Here is an 18,264-nt window from a genome sequence, read left to right as displayed (position 1 = left end):
TGAGTCTTTTATTATACTCTGGAGGAATTTTGGCCCATTTATCTTTGCATAATTGTTGTTATTCAGCCACACTGTAGGGTTTCTGAGCATGAACAACATACTTCAGGTCAGGATTTTTCAGTAGACGGAGAATTCATGGTTCCATATACCCCAGCAAGTATGCATCAGCCCCAGACCATCTCACCACCACCACATTTTACTGTTAGGTATGATGTTCTGAATATTTTCTGAAATACTCTGTTACTTTTATGCCAGATGCAATGAGGCAAACTCCTTCCAAAAAGTTCAACTTTTGTCTCATTAGTTCACAAAGTATTCTCCCAAAAGTCTTGGGGATAATCAAGATGTTTTCTGGCAAAACTGTGATGAGCCTTATTGTTCAGCAGTGGTTTTCATCTTGGAACTCTGCCATACAAGCCATTTTTGCCCAGTCTCTTTCTTATGGTAGAGTCATGAACAATGACCTTAACTGAGGCATATGAAGCCTGCAGTTTTTGATGTTGTCGTGTGGTCTTATGTTACCTCTTGGAAAAGTTGTTGTTGGGCTCTTAGGGTAATTTTTCTCAGTCGCACACTCCTGGCAAGGTTCACCACTGTTCCATGTTATCACCATTTGTGGATAATAGCCCTCACAGTGGATTGCTGGAGTCCCAAAGCTTTAGAAATGGCTTTATAACCTTTTCTGGACAAATAGATCTCAATTAATTATTTCTCATTTGTTTCAGAATATCTTTGGATTGCAGCATGATGTCTTGCTTTTGAGGATCATTTGGTCTACTTCACTTTACCAGGCAGATCCTATTTAAGTGATGTCTTGATTAAGAACAGGTGTAGCAGAAATCAGGGCTTGGAGTGGCAAGGAAATTTGAACTCAGCTTCCCAAAGATGTGAAAAACCACAGTTAATTTATGTTTAATTTGGGCTGGGGCAATCAATTTTTTCACACAGGGCCCTGTAGGTTTGGATTTATTTTATTTTTCCCTGAATAATAAAGAACTTCATTTAAAAACTGCATTGTATGCTCACTTGTGTTATCTCTGTCTAATATTTCAATTTTTTGGGTGATCTGAAACATTTAAGGGTGATAATCATACAAAAGAATAGGAAATTAGGAAGGGGCAAATACTTTTTCACACAGCTGTATTTATAGCACTTTTAGGTCCCCTAGGACTGTATTAAAAATATTTCAAGTGACCACTCCATAAAAATGGTAACTGTCTCTAGTAACCAATAGCCCATTTAATTACACTGTGCATGGACATACATTGCAAATTAAAAATATGGTCCACAAATTATCCCTAGTAATTTATGATCAGGCACGCTGTTCTGTGTAGAACAGTGACTGAAACTGATGGTTTCTCTGTTAGAAGTAACATGTTCCACTTTTTCCCCACTAGGACACTTGCAAGAGGCAAACTAGGCTAATGGTGGCCTGTGATTTGCAGTGCTACAGCCCAGATGGCTTGTGTTATTGGTGATGGTGGCTCCGACATTTTTTGCTGTGGTATGCTAATTTTTCTGTTTTACACTCCCCGTCCATTACTGTTGTCTCTCTTTCTTTTACCATACATTTTATATAGCACCATAATAAGGTTTTTACAATTTTTTCAACCTCATTCTCATTTAACTCTTGACAAAAATGATGTAATTAGAAATGCTAGGGAATTAGGCAGAAACAACAATGGAAAGAAAAATGTGGCAGCAGGTTGCAGTATTATTGTGCCATATACAGTTGGACCAATAAAGCAGGTTTGCAAAAAAGACTTGCACATTCAAATTTCTACATTTTTATTTTTTATCTTCTTTAATAAATGTAAACTCCTTTCATAAAAATGACTAAATAAATTTTAGAGAGGTACATATCCAAGCCAGCATCTATATCACAGCATTTTATTGAAGCGTATATGGATGTAACATTTGACTACTAAAGCAGATATGCAAAATAAAAGTGTTTGTGACAAACACAAAAAAACACAAAGATGCGCTGAATCCAACATTGTGTCACTTAGTTCATTGGGTTTAAGCTGTTGTACATGTATAGCCTAAAGGTTACACTAAAAAATAACTTTTATTATTATCAATAAAAACAAAAAAAAACGCAAGTTACTTCTAACAGAATAGCAAAGAGTCAGAAAAACATCCTCTAAATGTCAGGATATAACTAATCTCACGGAAAATGCAATAAGCAGTCAATACGTACCCATTCAATAATTCCTGACACAAGATGATGGGACTCGAACAAGAAAAGTGCAATAGTGCAATAAGGTGAAAATAAAAGATGAAAAATGTGTGGATCTCATCCAATTCATATGCAGGCTGTCATCTGGGTCACGTCCATAAGGGTAGGAGCATACCTCACTCTGCCCTGCCATAGCCCCTGCATTTGCTCCCACCCTGTCAAGGGCAGTACAAAAGAAAGACTAATTCTCCAGGAAAAAATCCCTCCTGACGCGTTTCTTTCTCCATTAGGAGAAGTCATCAGGGGACTGTACTTAGTATTGAGGAGGGATCAGCTAGAAGAGACCAAGATTTGTTCCAAAATAAAATAGTGACTGAAGTGTCTGTGCTTATAAAGTGCCCAATTATCAATAATGGTGGGCATTCTCATAGGGTACAGAGTGCTGTCGCCCTATTAACCAGAAGTTGGGTAATTGGGGAGTTGAACCCCACATCTCTTCCCTTGGTTTAAATAAACTAACCTTTTCCCCTTCACTGAGGGCGTCCAACATCACTTCGAGGGGGAGAGGGGGCAGATTTAATCAAAAGATCATTATATTATATATGTATATTTCAATATATTAACCCCAAAAAGGTGATATTTGTCATGTTCATACAGAGGAGTTACCCTGTTAATGTTTAAAACAAGGGTTTTTGCTACAGGTTCAGCTGTTGTAACACAATCAGAGTTCTTAGATTTCTCATAAAGCAGACCTGAGAAAGCTAACCTTGCCCACCCCAGGCATCACAGTATGGGGTGTGATCGTGTTAGCATTTACATGAGACCTAATCCCAGCAGTAATAATCACCTAATGATAAAACCATCATGGTAAGTAAACTATACCACAAATCCTGATAAGTGATCCATCAGTGAAATCTGTGTTTTAACCCCTGCCTTCAGATTACATATCAAAACCCTGCTGACAGATTCATTTTAACCCCTTAGTGACCGCCAATACGCCTTTTAACTGACCTGAGATATAAGAGACTTATATCCCCATACAGGTAACAATCCAGCATCTGTCGGTTGTGCACTATAGCTGACAACTTTCTGCATCAGCCATGATCAGTGTTTGCGCCATCCAAATCTATTTAACCACTTAGATGCTGCTGTCAGTAGTGACTACATCATTATAAATGGTTAACAGAGTGTGGGGGCTTCCTCTTTATCCCAATTGGTGGTCTCAGATCATGATTGTGTGGTCCTGATGTTTGTCATGGCAATTCACGACCAAATAGCGGTTTTAGAGTCTGACGGCTGTAGTAATCTGTTCAGAAGTTAGTGACATTTAGGTGGTAAAAATACACATTTTCATTTTTCTCATGCCACTTTGCATTAATTCCTGAAAATCACCCAAAGGGTTAACAAACTACCTGACTGCAGTTTTCAATATGTCAGGGGGTGCTGTTTTTAAAATGGTATCACTTGTGGGGATTTCCCTATATATAGGACCCCCAAATTCACTTCAAACATGGATAGGTCCCTAAAAAAATACATTTTGAAAATTTCCTTGAAAAAAATGTAAATTGCTGCTACATTTTTAAACCTCCTAAAATGCTAACAAAATAAAATAACATTTTGTAAATGGTGCTGATGTAAAGCAGACATGTGGGAAATATTATTTATTAATGTTTTGCTGTGGTATGGCTATCGGGATTAAAGGGATAATCATTCAAAGTTTGAAAATTGCTAATTTTTTAACATTTTTTTCAAATTTCTGATATTTTTAATAAATAAACACAAAGCATATCAACCTAAATTTACCATTATCCTAAAGTATAATGTGTCATGAAAAAACAGTCTCAAAATCACTGGGCTTTGTTGAAGCGTTGCAGAGTTATTACCACATAAAGTGACACTGGTCAGATTTCAAAAATTTGGCTCCGTCACTAAGGGGTTAAATGTCTGAATTTTATTACATTTTGTTTTGTGTTTATAAAAAGTAGTTATTTCCCTCCTAAAAAATGATAGCACATTAAATGTAAAAAAAATCTGCTTTTTTTTGTACATTATCAATGAAGAAAAAAATGTGTATGCAATACAATAGGATAAATGGCAGCTACACCATTTCACTGATTAATCATAATGTCAGGTACTGCTGCTGGCGACTCTCAGATCTTTATCTCTGCCTAACAATTGAGTCTCTGTCTAATTCCCAGACTACTACTCTCATCTTCTTTACTGCTACAGTTACTCAACACAATGTTGTTCTGAGCATTTGTCCAATGATTTAGGGCTTTTTCTACCTATGTCTATTAGTGAGCTGCAAGTTCTGACATATTCTCACTATCTTAAATTCATATTAAAATGGCTGCTGCATTCTCTTCCTTTGCTTTTATACAGGCTATTTTATTTCCTCCCAATAGACTATACTATACCATGTGATGTGAAAGCTGCAATGCTTTATGGGAAGCCTGCATCATTGCTGAAGCTATTTACTGCAAAATACAGCAAGTAGTTTTTGGGTGATTTGTGCAAACTGAATTCGCTGGGAGCTCCAAATTTTGTAATATTCACCCCAAATTGTCTTTGCATTACATTGATTTGCTAATTTCTAATTAAAATGAATCTGTATAATTTTTCAATTTATCATGTTTTACTCTAATATCTGAATCTAAACATACTGGCTGCCTTCAGTTTTAGTTGGAGCATAGCGGTGTGCAGTAATTCTGTTAAGTTTTCCCGAGTTTGGACCTTACATTATGGCAGCTGGTCTAGAACATCTAGATGAAGATTTGCTTCAAGAGAGAAAAATGAGGCAGAAAAGCAAGTGTATTACAAGTGTTCTTAACCCCTTCACCCCAAAGCCTGTTTTCACCTAAGTGACAGGGCCAATTTTTACAATTCTGACCATTGTCACTTTATGAGGTTATAACTCTGAAACGCTTCAACAGATCCTGGTGATTCTGACACTGTTTTCTCGTGACATATTGTACTTCATGATAGTGGTAAAACTTCTTCGATATGACTTGCATTTATTTGTGAAAAAAACAAAAATTTGTCGGAAATTATGAAAATTTAGCAATTTTCAAACTCTTAGTTTTTATGCCCTTAAATTAGAGAGTTATATCACATAATATAGTTAATAAACAACATTTCCCACATGTCTGCTTTACATCAGCACAATTTTGGAAACATAATTTTTTTTTGTTAGGACGTTATAAGGGTTAAAAGTTGACCAGCGATTTCTCATTTTTGCAACAAAATTTGCAAAACCATTTTTTTACGGACCACCTCACACTTGAAGTGACTTTGAGGGGTCTATATGACAGAAAATGCCCAAAAGTGACACCATTCTAAAAACTGCACCCCTCAAGGTACTCAAAACCACATTCAAAAAGTTTATTAACCCTTCAGGTGCTTCACAGGAATTTTTTGAATGTTTAAAAAAATTGAACATTTAACTTTTTTTTCACAAAATTTTTACTTCAGGTCCAATTTGTTTCATTTTACCAAGGGTAACAGGAGAAATTGGACCACAAAAGTCGTTGTACAATTTGTCCTGAGTACGCCGATACCCCATATGTGGGGGTAAACCACTGTTTGGGCACATGGCAGAGCTCGGAAGGGAAGGAGCGCTATTTGACTTTTCAATGCAAGATTTGCTGGAATTGAGATCGGAGCCCATGTCACGATTGGAGAGCCCCTGATGTGCCTAAACAGTGGAAACCCCCACAGGTGACACCATTTTGGAAAGTAGACCCCCTAAGGAACTAATCTAGATGTGTGGTGAGCATTTTGAACCTCCAAGTGCTTCACAGAAGTTTATAATGCAGAGCCGTAAATAAATGATTTTATTAATTTTCACAAAAAATGATCTTTTTGCCCCCAATTTTTTATTTTCCCAAGGGTAAAAGGATAAATTGGACCCCAAAAGTTGTTGTGCAATTTGTCCTGAGTACGTCGATACTTCATATATGGGGATAAACCACTGTTTGAGCGCATGGCAGAGCTCGGAAGGGAAGGAGTGCCATTTGACTTTTCAATGCAAAATTGGCTGGAATTGAGATCGGACGCCATGTCGCATTTGGAGAGCCCCTGACGTGCCTTAACAGTGGAAACCCCCCACAAGTGACCCCATTTTGGAAAGAAGACCCCCTAAGGAACTTATCTAGATGTGTGGTGAGCACTTTTAACCCCCAATTGTTTCACTAAAGTTTAGAATGTAGCATTGTGAAAATTAAAAAATCATTTTTTCTTTCCACAAAATGATGTTTTAGCCCGCAATTTTTTTTTTCCCAAGGGTAACAGGAGAAATTGGACCACAAATGTTATTGTCCAATTTGTCCTGAGTACGCTGATACCCCACATGTGGGGGGGGGGAACCACCGTTTGAGTGCATGGCAGAGCTCGGAAGGGAAGGAGCACCGTTTGAAATGCAGACTTAGATGGAATGGACTGCAGGTGTCATGTTGCATTTGCAGAGCCCCTGATGTACCTAAACAGTAGAAATCCACCACAAGTGACCCCATATTGGAAACTAGACCCCCCAAGGAACTTATCTAGATGTGTTGTGAGAGCTTTGAACCAACAAGTGTTTCACTACAGTTTATAACGCAGAGCCGTGAAAATAAAAAATATTTTTTTTCCACGAAAATGATATTTTATCCCCTATGTTTTTATTTTCCCAAGGGTAACAGGACAAATTGGACCCCAACAGTTGTTGTCCAACTTGTCCTGAGAACGCTGATACCCCATATGTTGGGGGGAACCACTGTTTGGGTGCACGGCAGAGCTCGGAAGGGAAGGAGCGCCATTTGAAATGCAGACTTAGATGGATTGGTCTGCAGGCGTCATGTTGCATTTGCAGAGCCCCTGATGTACCTAAACAGTAGAAACCCCCCACAAGTGACCCCATGTTGGAAACTAGACCCCCCAAGGAACTTATCTAGATGTGTTGTGAGAGCTTTGAACCAACAAGTGTTTCACTACAGTTTATAACGCAGAGCCGTGAAAATAAAAAATATTTTTTTTCCACGAAAATGATATTTTATCCCCTATGTTTTTATTTTCCCAAGGGTAACAGGACAAATTGGACCCCAACAGTTGTTGTCCAACTTGTCCTGAGAACGCTGATACCCCATATGTTGGGGGGAACCACTGTTTGGGTGCACGGCAGAGCTCGGAAGGGAAGGAGCGCCATTTGAAATGCAGACTTAGATGGATTGGTCTGCAGGCGTCATGTTGCATTTGCAGAGCCCCTGATGTACCTAAACAGTAGAAACCCCCCACAAGTGACCCCATGTTGGAAACTAGACCCCCCAAGGAACTTATCTAGATGTGTTGTGAGAGCTTTGAACCAACAAGTGTTTCACTACAGTTTATAACGCAGAGCCGTGAAAATAAAAAATATTTTTTTTCCACGAAAATGATATTTTATCCCCTATGTTTTTATTTTCCCAAGGGTAACAGGACAAATTGGACCCCAACAGTTGTTGTCCAACTTGTCCTGAGAACGCTGATACCCCATATGTTGGGGGGAACCACTGTTTGGGTGCACGGCAGAGCTCGGAAGGGAAGGAGCGCCATTTGAAATGCAGACTTAGATGGATTGGTCTGCAGGCGTCATGTTGCATTTGCAGAGCCCCTGATGTACCTAAACAGTGGAAACCCCCACAGGTGACACCATTTTGGAAAGTAGACCCCCTAAGGAACTAATCTAGATGTGTGGTGAGCATTTTGAACCTCCAAGTGCTTCACAGAAGTTTATAATGCAGAGCCGTAAATAAATGATTTTATTAATTTTCACAAAAAATGATCTTTTTGCCCCCAATTTTTTATTTTCCCAAGGGTAAAAGGATAAATTGGACCCCAAAAGTTGTTGTGCAATTTGTCCTGAGTACGTCGATACTTCATATATGGGGATAAACCACTGTTTGAGCGCATGGCAGAGCTCGGAAGGGAAGGAGTGCCATTTGACTTTTCAATGCAAAATTGGCTGGAATTGAGATCGGACGCCATGTCGCATTTGGAGAGCCCCTGACGTGCCTTAACAGTGGAAACCCCCCACAAGTGACCCCATTTTGGAAAGAAGACCCCCTAAGGAACTTATCTAGATGTGTGGTGAGCACTTTTAACCCCCAATTGTTTCACTAAAGTTTAGAATGTAGCATTGTGAAAATTAAAAAATCATTTTTTCTTTCCACAAAATGATGTTTTAGCCCGCAATTTTTTTTTTCCCAAGGGTAACAGGAGAAATTGGACCACAAATGTTATTGTCCAATTTGTCCTGAGTACGCTGATACCCCACATGTGGGGGGGGGGAACCACCGTTTGAGTGCATGGCAGAGCTCGGAAGGGAAGGAGCACCGTTTGAAATGCAGACTTAGATGGAATGGACTGCAGGTGTCATGTTGCATTTGCAGAGCCCCTGATGTACCTAAACAGTAGAAACCCACCACAAGTGACCCCATATTGGAAACTAGACCCCCCAAGGAACTTATCTAGATGTGTTGTGAGAGCTTTGAACCAACAAGTGTTTCACTACAGTTTATAACGCAGAGCCGTGAAAATAAAAAATATTTTTTTTCCACGAAAATGATATTTTATCCCCTATGTTTTTATTTTCCCAAGGGTAACAGGACAAATTGGACCCCAACAGTTGTTGTCCAACTTGTCCTGAGAACGCTGATACCCCATATGTTGGGGGGAACCACTGTTTGGGTGCACGGCAGAGCTCGGAAGGGAAGGAGCGCCATTTGAAATGCAGACTTAGATGGATTGGTCTGCAGGCGTCATGTTGCATTTGCAGAGCCCCTGATGTACCTAAACAGTAGAAACCCCCCACAAGTGACCCCATGTTGGAAACTAGACCCCCCAAGGAACTTATCTAGATGTGTTGTGAGAGCTTTGAACCAACAAGTGTTTCACTACAGTTTATAACGCAGAGCCGTGAAAATAAAAAATATTTTTTTTCCACGAAAATGATATTTTATCCCCTATGTTTTTATTTTCCCAAGGGTAACAGGACAAATTGGACCCCAACAGTTGTTGTCCAACTTGTCCTGAGAACGCTGATACCCCATATGTTGGGGGGAACCACTGTTTGGGTGCACGGCAGAGCTCGGAAGGGAAGGAGCGCCATTTGAAATGCAGACTTAGATGGATTGGTCTGCAGGCGTCATGTTGCATTTGCAGAGCCCCTGATGTACCTAAACAGTAGAAACCCCCCACAAGTGACCCCATATTGGAAACTAGACCCCCAAAGGAACTTATCTAGATGTGTTGTGAGAGCTTTGAACCAACAAGTGTTTCACTACAGTTTATAACGCAGAGCCGTGAAAATAAAAAATATTTTTTTTTTCCACGAAAATGATATTTTATCCCCTATGTTTTTATTTTCCCAAGGGTAACAGGACAAATTGGACCCCAAAAGTTGTTGTCCAACTTGTCCTGAGAACGCTGATACCCCATATGTTGGGGGGAACCACTGTTTGGGCACACAGGAGAACTCGGAAGGGAAGGAGCCCTGTTTTACTTTTTCAAAGCAGAATTGGCTGGAATTGAGATCGGACGCCATGTCGCGTTTGGAGAGCCCCTGATGTGCCTAAACAGTGGAAACCCCCAATTATAACTGAAACCCTAACCCCAACCCTAACCCTAGCCCTAACCCTAGCCCTAACCCTAGCCCTAACCCTAGCCCTAGCCCTAACCCTAGCCCTAACCCTAGCCCTAATTCTAGCCCTAGCCCTAACCCTAGCCCTAACCCTAGCAATAATGGGAAAATGGAAATAAATACATTTTTTTACATTTTATTATTTTTCCCTAACTAACGGGGGTGATGAAGGGGGGTTTGATTTACTTTTATAGCGTTTTTTTGGCGGATTTTTATGATTGGCAGCTGTCACACACTAAAAGACGCTTTTTATTGCAAAAAATAGTTTTTGCATCACCACATTTTGAGAGCTATAATTTATCCATATTTTGGCCCACAGAGTCATATGAGGTCTTGTTTTTTGCGGGACGAGTTGACGTTTTTATTGGTAACATTTTCGGGCAGATGACATTTTTTAATCGCTTTTTATTCCGATTTTTGGGAGGCGGAATGAACAAAAACCAGCTATTCATGAATTTCTTTTGGGGGAGGCGTTTATACCGTTCCACGTGTGGTAAAATGGATAAAGCAGTTTTATTCTTCGGGTCAGTACGATTACAGTGATACCTCATTTATGTAATTTTTTTTATGTTTTGGCGCTTTTACACAATAAAAACTATTTTATATAAAAAAATAATTGTTTTTGCATCGCATTATTCTGAGAGCTATAACTTTTTTATTTTTCTGCTGATGATGCTGTATGGCAGCTTTTTTTTTGCGGGACAAGATGACATTTTCAGCGGTACCATGGTTATTTATATCCGTCGTTTTGATCACGTGTTATTCCACTTTATGTTCGCCTGTATGATAATAAAGCCTTGTTTTTTGCCTTGTTTTTTTTTTTTTTTTTTTGCGGTGTTCACTGAAGGGGTTAACTAGTGGGATAGTTTTATAGAGCGGGTCGTTACGGACGCGGCGATACCAAATATGTGTACATTTATTGTTTTTTTTTTTTTTTACATAAATAAATGGATTTATTGGGAAATGTTTTTTTTTTTTTATTTGGGGATTTTTTTTTATTTTTTTTTTACACATTCTATTTTTTTTTTTACTTTCTAACATTGTCCCAGGGTGGGACATCTCTGTATTAGATCAGATCGTTGATCTGACACTGTGCATAGCACACTGTCAGATCAACGATCTGACAGGCAGCTTAGCTGGCTTTCCAGCGCCTGCTCTCAGCAGGCGCCGGCTAGCCAGGTCACTTCATGACCTGGAAGGAGTCACCGGAGCAACGCGATCTCATTGCGTTGCTCCGATGGGAGAGCGCAGGGAGCCCCCGTCCCTGCGCGATCCCCCTCTATGCCGCTGTCACTACTGACAGCGGCATCAGAGGGGTTAAATGCCCGCGATCGGCGATAGCGCCGATCGTGGGCATTGCTGCGAGGTGTCAGCTGTCGTATACAGCTGACACCCACACCCGATCACCGCGGCGCTCAGCGCGAGACCGCGGTGATCGGTGCGCCGTACTAGTACTGCTGCTGGCACTAATGCAGTGCCGGCAGCGCAGTACTAGTACGGCGCGTGTCGCGAAGGGGTTAATTTTAGGTTACCAGATACTTATTAAAAATATTTTTTTAAATGAACTTACATGACAGCCAACATTTCTGGAAAGTTATATATTGCTAATCTGTTTTTTTTATAAAATAAACAATATATCATATGATGAACTATATAGTTTACTGTAAAGTTACACATTTACCTCTCGTAAAGCTGGACTGATCATGAATGCCGGTCCCCATAAGAACTGCTCATAAATATTCCACGTTTCTGTGTCATTAGTGAATCTTGTAACAAGAAAAAAGAAGCAAAACATTGATTAGTTTTAAAATTGTGTAATATAAAAAAATACGAGAGCAGTACTTTATGGTTATAATTGTTGGGTAGTAAAAATCTGATTTACATCTCAGGGCATATCACTAAGTAAGTTATATGAGGTATTTAAAATGCTCACCCTGGCAATTATATTATTAGAGGAGTAGTAAAAAAAAGTTGTAGTGAAAGTGCGGTCATTAGTGTTGAGCGATACCGTCCAATACTTGAAAGTATCGGTATCGGATAGTATCGGCCGATACCCGAAAAATATCGGATATCGCCGATACCGATATCCGATACCAATACAAGTCAATGGGACATCAAGTATTGGAAGGTATCCTGATGGATCCCAGGGTCTCAAGGAGAGGAAACTCTCCTTCAGGCCCTGGGATCCATAGGGATGTGTAAAATAAAGAATTAAAATAAAAAATATTGATATGCTCACCTCTCCGGCGGCCCCTGGACATCACGCTGGTAACTGGCCGGCTTCTTTGTTTAAAATGAGCGCCTTCAGGACCTGCGAATGACGTCGCGGCTTCTGATTGGTCGCGTGCCGCCCATGTGACCGGCACGCGACCAATCAGAAGCCGCGACGTCATTCGCAGGTCCTTAATTCCTAGAATTAGGAGTTTTGTGAATGAGAATGACATCGCGGCTTCTGATTGGTCCCGTGGCGGTCACATGGGCGGCACGCGACCAATCAGAAGCCGCGACATCATTCGCAGGTCCTGAAGGCGCTCATTTTAAACAAAGAAGCCGGCCGGTTACCAGCGTGATGTCCAGGGGCCGCCGGAGAGGTGAGCATATCAATATTTTTTATTTTAATTCTTTATTTTACACATCCCTATTGATCCGATACCGATACCCGATATCACAAAAGTATCGGATCTTGGTATCGGAATTCCGATACCGCAAGTATCGGCCGATACCCGATACTTGCGGTATCGGAATGCTCAACACTAGCGGTCATTTATTACAAATCAGGCCCCTGACTTGCTTTTATTTTTGGTTATTATTATTTTTCTCAATGTTACGCGTGCTGTGGCATTGTTATAATAGTGATATACATTTTTCCATAACAACTTACTCATGCAATAACGGACGGATAACAGTAGAGCCTTCTGTATGTGCTTCATACATTAATGTATACAGATATGGCAGGAGTTTGTATCTAATGTTCAGAACATTTCTGGATATGTCTTTGAATCGTTCATCGAAACTAACAGGATCTTGTCTCTGAAATATATTAAGGAAAATAAAATAAATAACATTCATGCACTTGTAATTTATTAAGAGTATAAAAAAGTTGATGACAGTGCTTATTTATCAGGAGAAAAATGATTATTAGAGTAATGGAACCTTCGTAAGAACTCAAACTAGGCTACTTTCCATTTTGTGCTTTTTTTCTCCTATTCTTTCAAGAGTCTAAACTATTTTATTTTTTAATTGACGCGGTAGTATTAAGGATTGCTTTTTTGTTGGACGAGTTGTAGCTTTAAATCACGCTATTCTCTTTATCCCCTTCCTGACATTCGCCACACTTATACGGTGCCGCGGGAACTACATTACTGAAAACTGCCGTAAAGATTCGGTGCCGCAATCGTGTGAGTTCACATTGAGCACTGCCATGATAGGGTTCGGGTGTCAGCTCTCTGAGAAACCCTGCTGCAGCGCCCACAGTCAGAGCCAGCACCAATGTCAAATGTATAACCCCTTTGGTGCCACTGTCAATGGTGCCAGCGACATCGAGGAGCATTGCAGAGGGAGTGAGCTCCCTGTCTGCATCCATCAGCACAACGCAACGTGATCAAGTTGTGTTGATGGTTTCCATGGTGACCTCTGGCCGCAAGATGGCAATGGAGTCCTTCAGGGTCCTGATAGAAGGTGACTTTTGAGCACCTGCTGACAGATCAGAGATCTGTTACTATACAGTGATGTCCCATCCCTGGACAATGTAAAATAAAGTAAAAAAAAAAAAGTTATTAAAAAGTGTACAAAAAAATTCCCAAATGAACAAAAAAAATGTTATTTCAATAAATACATTTAAGTAATAAAATAAGCAAAAAAGTACACATATTTGATATCACTGCCTTCAAAACTGTCCCACTAGTTAATACCTTCAATTGACACGGTAAAAACAAAAATTAAAAATGAGGCAAAAAATATGCTTTATTATCATACTGCTGAGCAAAAAGTGCAATAAAATGAGATAAAAAACACGAAGGTAAATAAAAATGGTAAAGCTGCAAACATCATCTTGTCCCATAAAAAAACAAGCCACCATATACTCTGCCAGAGGAAAATAGAGAAGTTATAGCTATCAAAATAAAGCGATAGAAAAATAATTATATTTTCTGTATAATAGTTTTTATTATGAAAAAGCGCCAAAACATAAAGAAAGTTATAAATGGGGTATAGCTGTATTCGTACTGACCTGAAGAATAAAATCTGGCGCCTCAATTTTACCACAAGTGGAGCAATATAAAAAAAAGCAAAAATATAATTCCTGAATTGCTGTTTTTTGTTCATTCTACCTCCCAAAAACCAAAATAGAAAGCGATCAAAAAATGTCATGGGCCCAAATATGTCAACTCGTTCCACGAAAAAGAAGCTGTCACATGACTCTGTCGACAGAATTATGGAAAAATTATAGCTGGCTAGCAAAGCAAAAACTAGCTTTTGCAATAAAAGTATGGTTTAGTTTTTGACAGCTGCCAAGCATAAAAACCAGATATAAGTCTGGTATCAAGTATAAAGATGTCAAATCACTTATACCACATGAAGAACAGCATAAAAAAATTAAACAAATTCTTCTGTTCTTCCCTATAATAAGGCAGATGGAAGCACTGTGATCCGATGGTGTCCGTCTTTTTATGTAAGCATAAAATCGCGGTTGACCGCAGTTTTGTGAACTTCTGAAAAGAAGGACAATGCTGAACAGAAGCCAGATGGAGTCCACAGTAACTCTGCTGCTGCATTACAGTGAATGGATCTGTCGTGGTTTCATCTGTCATGTCACTCGGAGATTTGGATGGAAACCAATTGATTAAACTTAATCCACAAAAAAAGCAAATCCTGACTCATGTTCATCATTTGTCACAGGAAATATAGGGGTTTTAATGATACTGGTAGTACAAAGGCTCGTATCCCCTCAAAACAAATTCAGCAAACCAAAATCTGGGTTTGGTTTTTTGCCCCAGTGTGACTCCGTAGGCCTGTGACGTCACACGCTGCGCAGCAGCGTCGGCCATTTTTTCAGTACACCCAGGATCGCCTCCGGCCGGGACGATTCCTGGCTCTGTACTGTTCATCGGCACCCGGTCCTCTGACTGATCTAGTGGTAACCGGTGTGTGCCCAGCTGATCGCCAGCGCTCTGAGGAACACTTCTATCTACTAACCTCTGGTCCCCCGCTGTGGAGTACCGCATGTATCTGGGGGTCTGCTCAGTTCCAGTTACTAGCTACACCATCATGGTATGTGCTCTACTATTTATTTATTTCTATCCTATTGCATTTAGTGCACATATAAATTGCTAAGTACTTTAACTGCAGGCTGAATCAGTGTGAGCCGACGATTGTGTGAACACTAGTATAGTTTGTTCACTTTATTTTGCCAAGCTTGTTGCACTCAGGTGCAGCAATAATTAATCTGTAGATTTAACCAGCTTTTAACCCTTGTAGCGCGGTATTTATTATTTCAAAATGTATGGTCCATTTTCTCCTGTTACCCTTATGAAAGTAAAAAAAAATGGGTCTAAAGAAAACATTTTGTGAAAAAAAGTTAAATATTTATTTTTTCCTTCCACATTCCATTAATTCCTGTGAAGCACCTAAAGGGTTACTAAACTTCCTGAATGTGATTTTGAGCACCTTGTGGGTTCAGGTTTTAGAATGGTGTCACTTTTGGGCATTTTCTGTCATATAGGCCCCTCAAAGTTACTTCAAATGTGATGTGGTCCCTAAAAAAATGAGGTTATAAATTTTGTTCTAAAACTGAGAAATCGCTGGTCAAATTTTAACCCTTAAAACTTCCTAACAAAAAATATATATAGTTCAAATTTTCTCTTCGCCACGACAGCACCCACTTGAGAGAGGGGATCCGCCCCTAGGAACAGGAAACCCTATGGAGAGAATAAAAGGGGCGGTCCCCCTCGCTCCCACAGTTGGTTTCCTGTTCCTACGGGAGACCTGGAGAGAAGAGGATTCCCAGCATGGGCTTGCGCGGTTTACCTGAATAGGGATGGCAAGGGCTCCAGAGCTGGAAGCAGCGTCGGGGGTCCTGTCTCAGCTTCCCCCCTCTGCTGGCAGGTACCGTGAGGCCAGGATCGGGGAGTCGCCTGGCTCACGGAGAGGCATCCAGCAGACCTGAGGGCCGGACCGCTGGGGTAAGATCCTGTGACGCCAGCCTCGGGTGGCGCACAGGCAGCATGGGGCCCAGTAATTCTCCCCCGGAAGTATTACTACAACTTCCGGGGTGATAGAGGAGGAGGACGGCGCCTGCGCGATCGCTGGGTGGGAGCGCAGGCGCACACAGCAGAGCCGCAACCCGGATGTAGTGGTCACTTCTGGGTGCGGCAGGAAGAAGATGGCGGCCCCCATAACAAAAGGACGCCGGCGCTGATTCCCGGCGTCCATCATGGCATCTCCTCAAGAGACAACGTTGCCTTCTTCTGAGGTTAACGCTGTCACACCAGGAAGCCGGACTATCAGCCGCAGATCATCCTCCAAGAGCGCCAGGGAAAAGAGATCGGACCGGTCGGTTCCTCCATCTGTGCCTCCGTCTCCTCCTCTCCAGCCGGTATTATGACAGCTTCAGGGGTGAGTGTATGTCTACCCTATTCTAAGCTGTTTATACTCCCTCTTTCGTCTAATTCCCTAGGTTAAAAGAACAGGGAAATCAAAACATAAGCAATGTGCCTTATGCTCTCAGCCGCTCCCGGATACCTACTTAAAAAAGTTATGCCAGTCTTGCATCGAATCCACCTTACGAGAGGAGTCTTCAGTAAGGTCGGATGATATACGTAGTATGATAAGAGAGGATTTGCGAGCCTTTCGAAACTCGGATAAAATTCCTGGAAGTAGGAAGAAATACAGCTCTCCTATATCTGAACAGTCATCTGAGGTTGAGGATAAGGAGTCGGACAGTTCCCAAGAGGTTATATCCTCGGAGGGTGAACAGGATACATGTTTCCCTACAGAAAGCATTGACAATTTAGTCAGATCAGTACGTAACACCATGGGTATAGAAGATACTAAGACCCTTAAAACACCACAGGACGTGATGTTTGCTGGCCTGTCCGAGAAAAAGAGACCTTCCTTTCCTATTATTCCAGCAATAAAGGAGTTAGTTAAAAAAGAGTGGGAAAGCCAGGGGCAAAGAGGGTTGCCGTCTTCCTCAAAACGTCGCTATCCCTTTAATGACGAGGATTTCTCCAAATGGGTAAAAGCCCCAAAAGTAGATGCGGCAGTGGCATCCACTTCTAAGAAATCTTTATTGCCTGTTGAAGATTCAGGATCCCTGCAAGACCCGCTCGATCGGAAAGCAGATTCCCTTTTAAAAAGAGCTTGGGAATCCTGTACAGGAGCCTTTAGACCAGCTATCTCGGCCACATGTACTGCTAGGTCCCTGATGGTTTGGTTGACTGATCTGGAAGAAGGCTTAAAAGGTGGCCTTTCCCGCAATAAACTCGTGTCATCCATTCCGTTAATTAGAGGAGCTACTGCCTTTTTGGCAGATTCTTCGGCTGATTCCATCCGACTAGCAGCCAAATCAGCAGGCCTAACCAACGCGGCTCGCCGCGCCTTGTGGCTAAAGGGGTGGAAAGGCGATCCACAAACAAAATCCAAGTTATGTGGTCTGCCCTGCCAAGGTGAGTACCTATTTGGTGCTCAGTTGGATGACATTCTTACCAAAGCGGGTGAGAGGAAGAAAGGGTTCCCCAATAACTCTTATCTTCCATCTTATAGGAGAGCATTCCGAAAGCCCATGTTCAACAGAAGACGGGACTATAAAAACCAGGACCGTTGGGCTAATAAAGACTTTAAGCAGAAGGGAGCCTTCTTCGGAAAACTCCCCTTCAAACCTGAGGATAAACCCCGCTAGGACAGATCTACCTGTTGGTGGTAGGTTGTCCTTCTTCTCCACACAATGGCTGGCAATAACCTCTAATTCATGGGCAACTAGCCTTATAACTACAGGCCTAAAACTAAGATTTTCTCAAGTTCCGCCGGACTCGTTTTGTTTGACTTCCTTAGGTTCACCTTCACAACAAGAGGCCTTGGAACAGGAAATAATAACTCTCCTGTCCAAAGGAGTATTAGTGGAAGTCCCTTTTCATCAAAAAGGAAGGGGATTTTATTCCCCTTTATTTTTTATTTCAAAACCTGACGGATCATATAGAACAATAATTAACCTCAAAAGACTAAACGTCTTCTTAGAGAACCAAACGTTTAAAATGGAATCCATTCGGTCAGCTGTCAAGCTTCTGTTTCCCCATTGCTTCATGGCAGTTCTTGACCTTAAAGATGCATACTATCATCTGCCAATCTTCAGAGAGCATCAACAATATCTACGGGTGGCAGTTATGGTCAAAAGTCAGATACGGCATTATCAATACACATCAATGTCCTTTGGACT

At 41.0% G+C, this 18,264-nt stretch overlaps 1 protein-coding gene across 2 annotated transcripts in view; it reads right to left on the bottom strand.

Annotated features, from left to right (window-relative positions):
* The window catches only part of SI (sucrase-isomaltase), a 427,600-nt gene that overhangs the window by 20,495 nt on the left and 388,841 nt on the right, over window positions 1–18,264 (bottom strand). For both annotated transcript variants that reach the window (XM_069727394.1, XM_069727395.1), the window contains 2 exons: window positions 12,715–12,863; window positions 11,515–11,599 (listed from right to left, as the gene is read on the bottom strand). In XM_069727394.1, the coding sequence (XP_069583495.1) occupies window positions 11,515–11,599; window positions 12,715–12,863 (234 nt within the window). The remainder of the gene's footprint in view (window positions 1–11,514; window positions 11,600–12,714; window positions 12,864–18,264) is intronic.

The sequence above is a fragment of the Ranitomeya imitator genome, chromosome 5 (genome assembly GCF_032444005.1).
Source record: "Ranitomeya imitator isolate aRanImi1 chromosome 5, aRanImi1.pri, whole genome shotgun sequence".
Lineage (NCBI taxonomy): Eukaryota > Metazoa > Chordata > Amphibia > Anura > Dendrobatidae > Ranitomeya > Ranitomeya imitator.
This window is presented reverse-complemented; position numbering and strand designations above follow the sequence as displayed.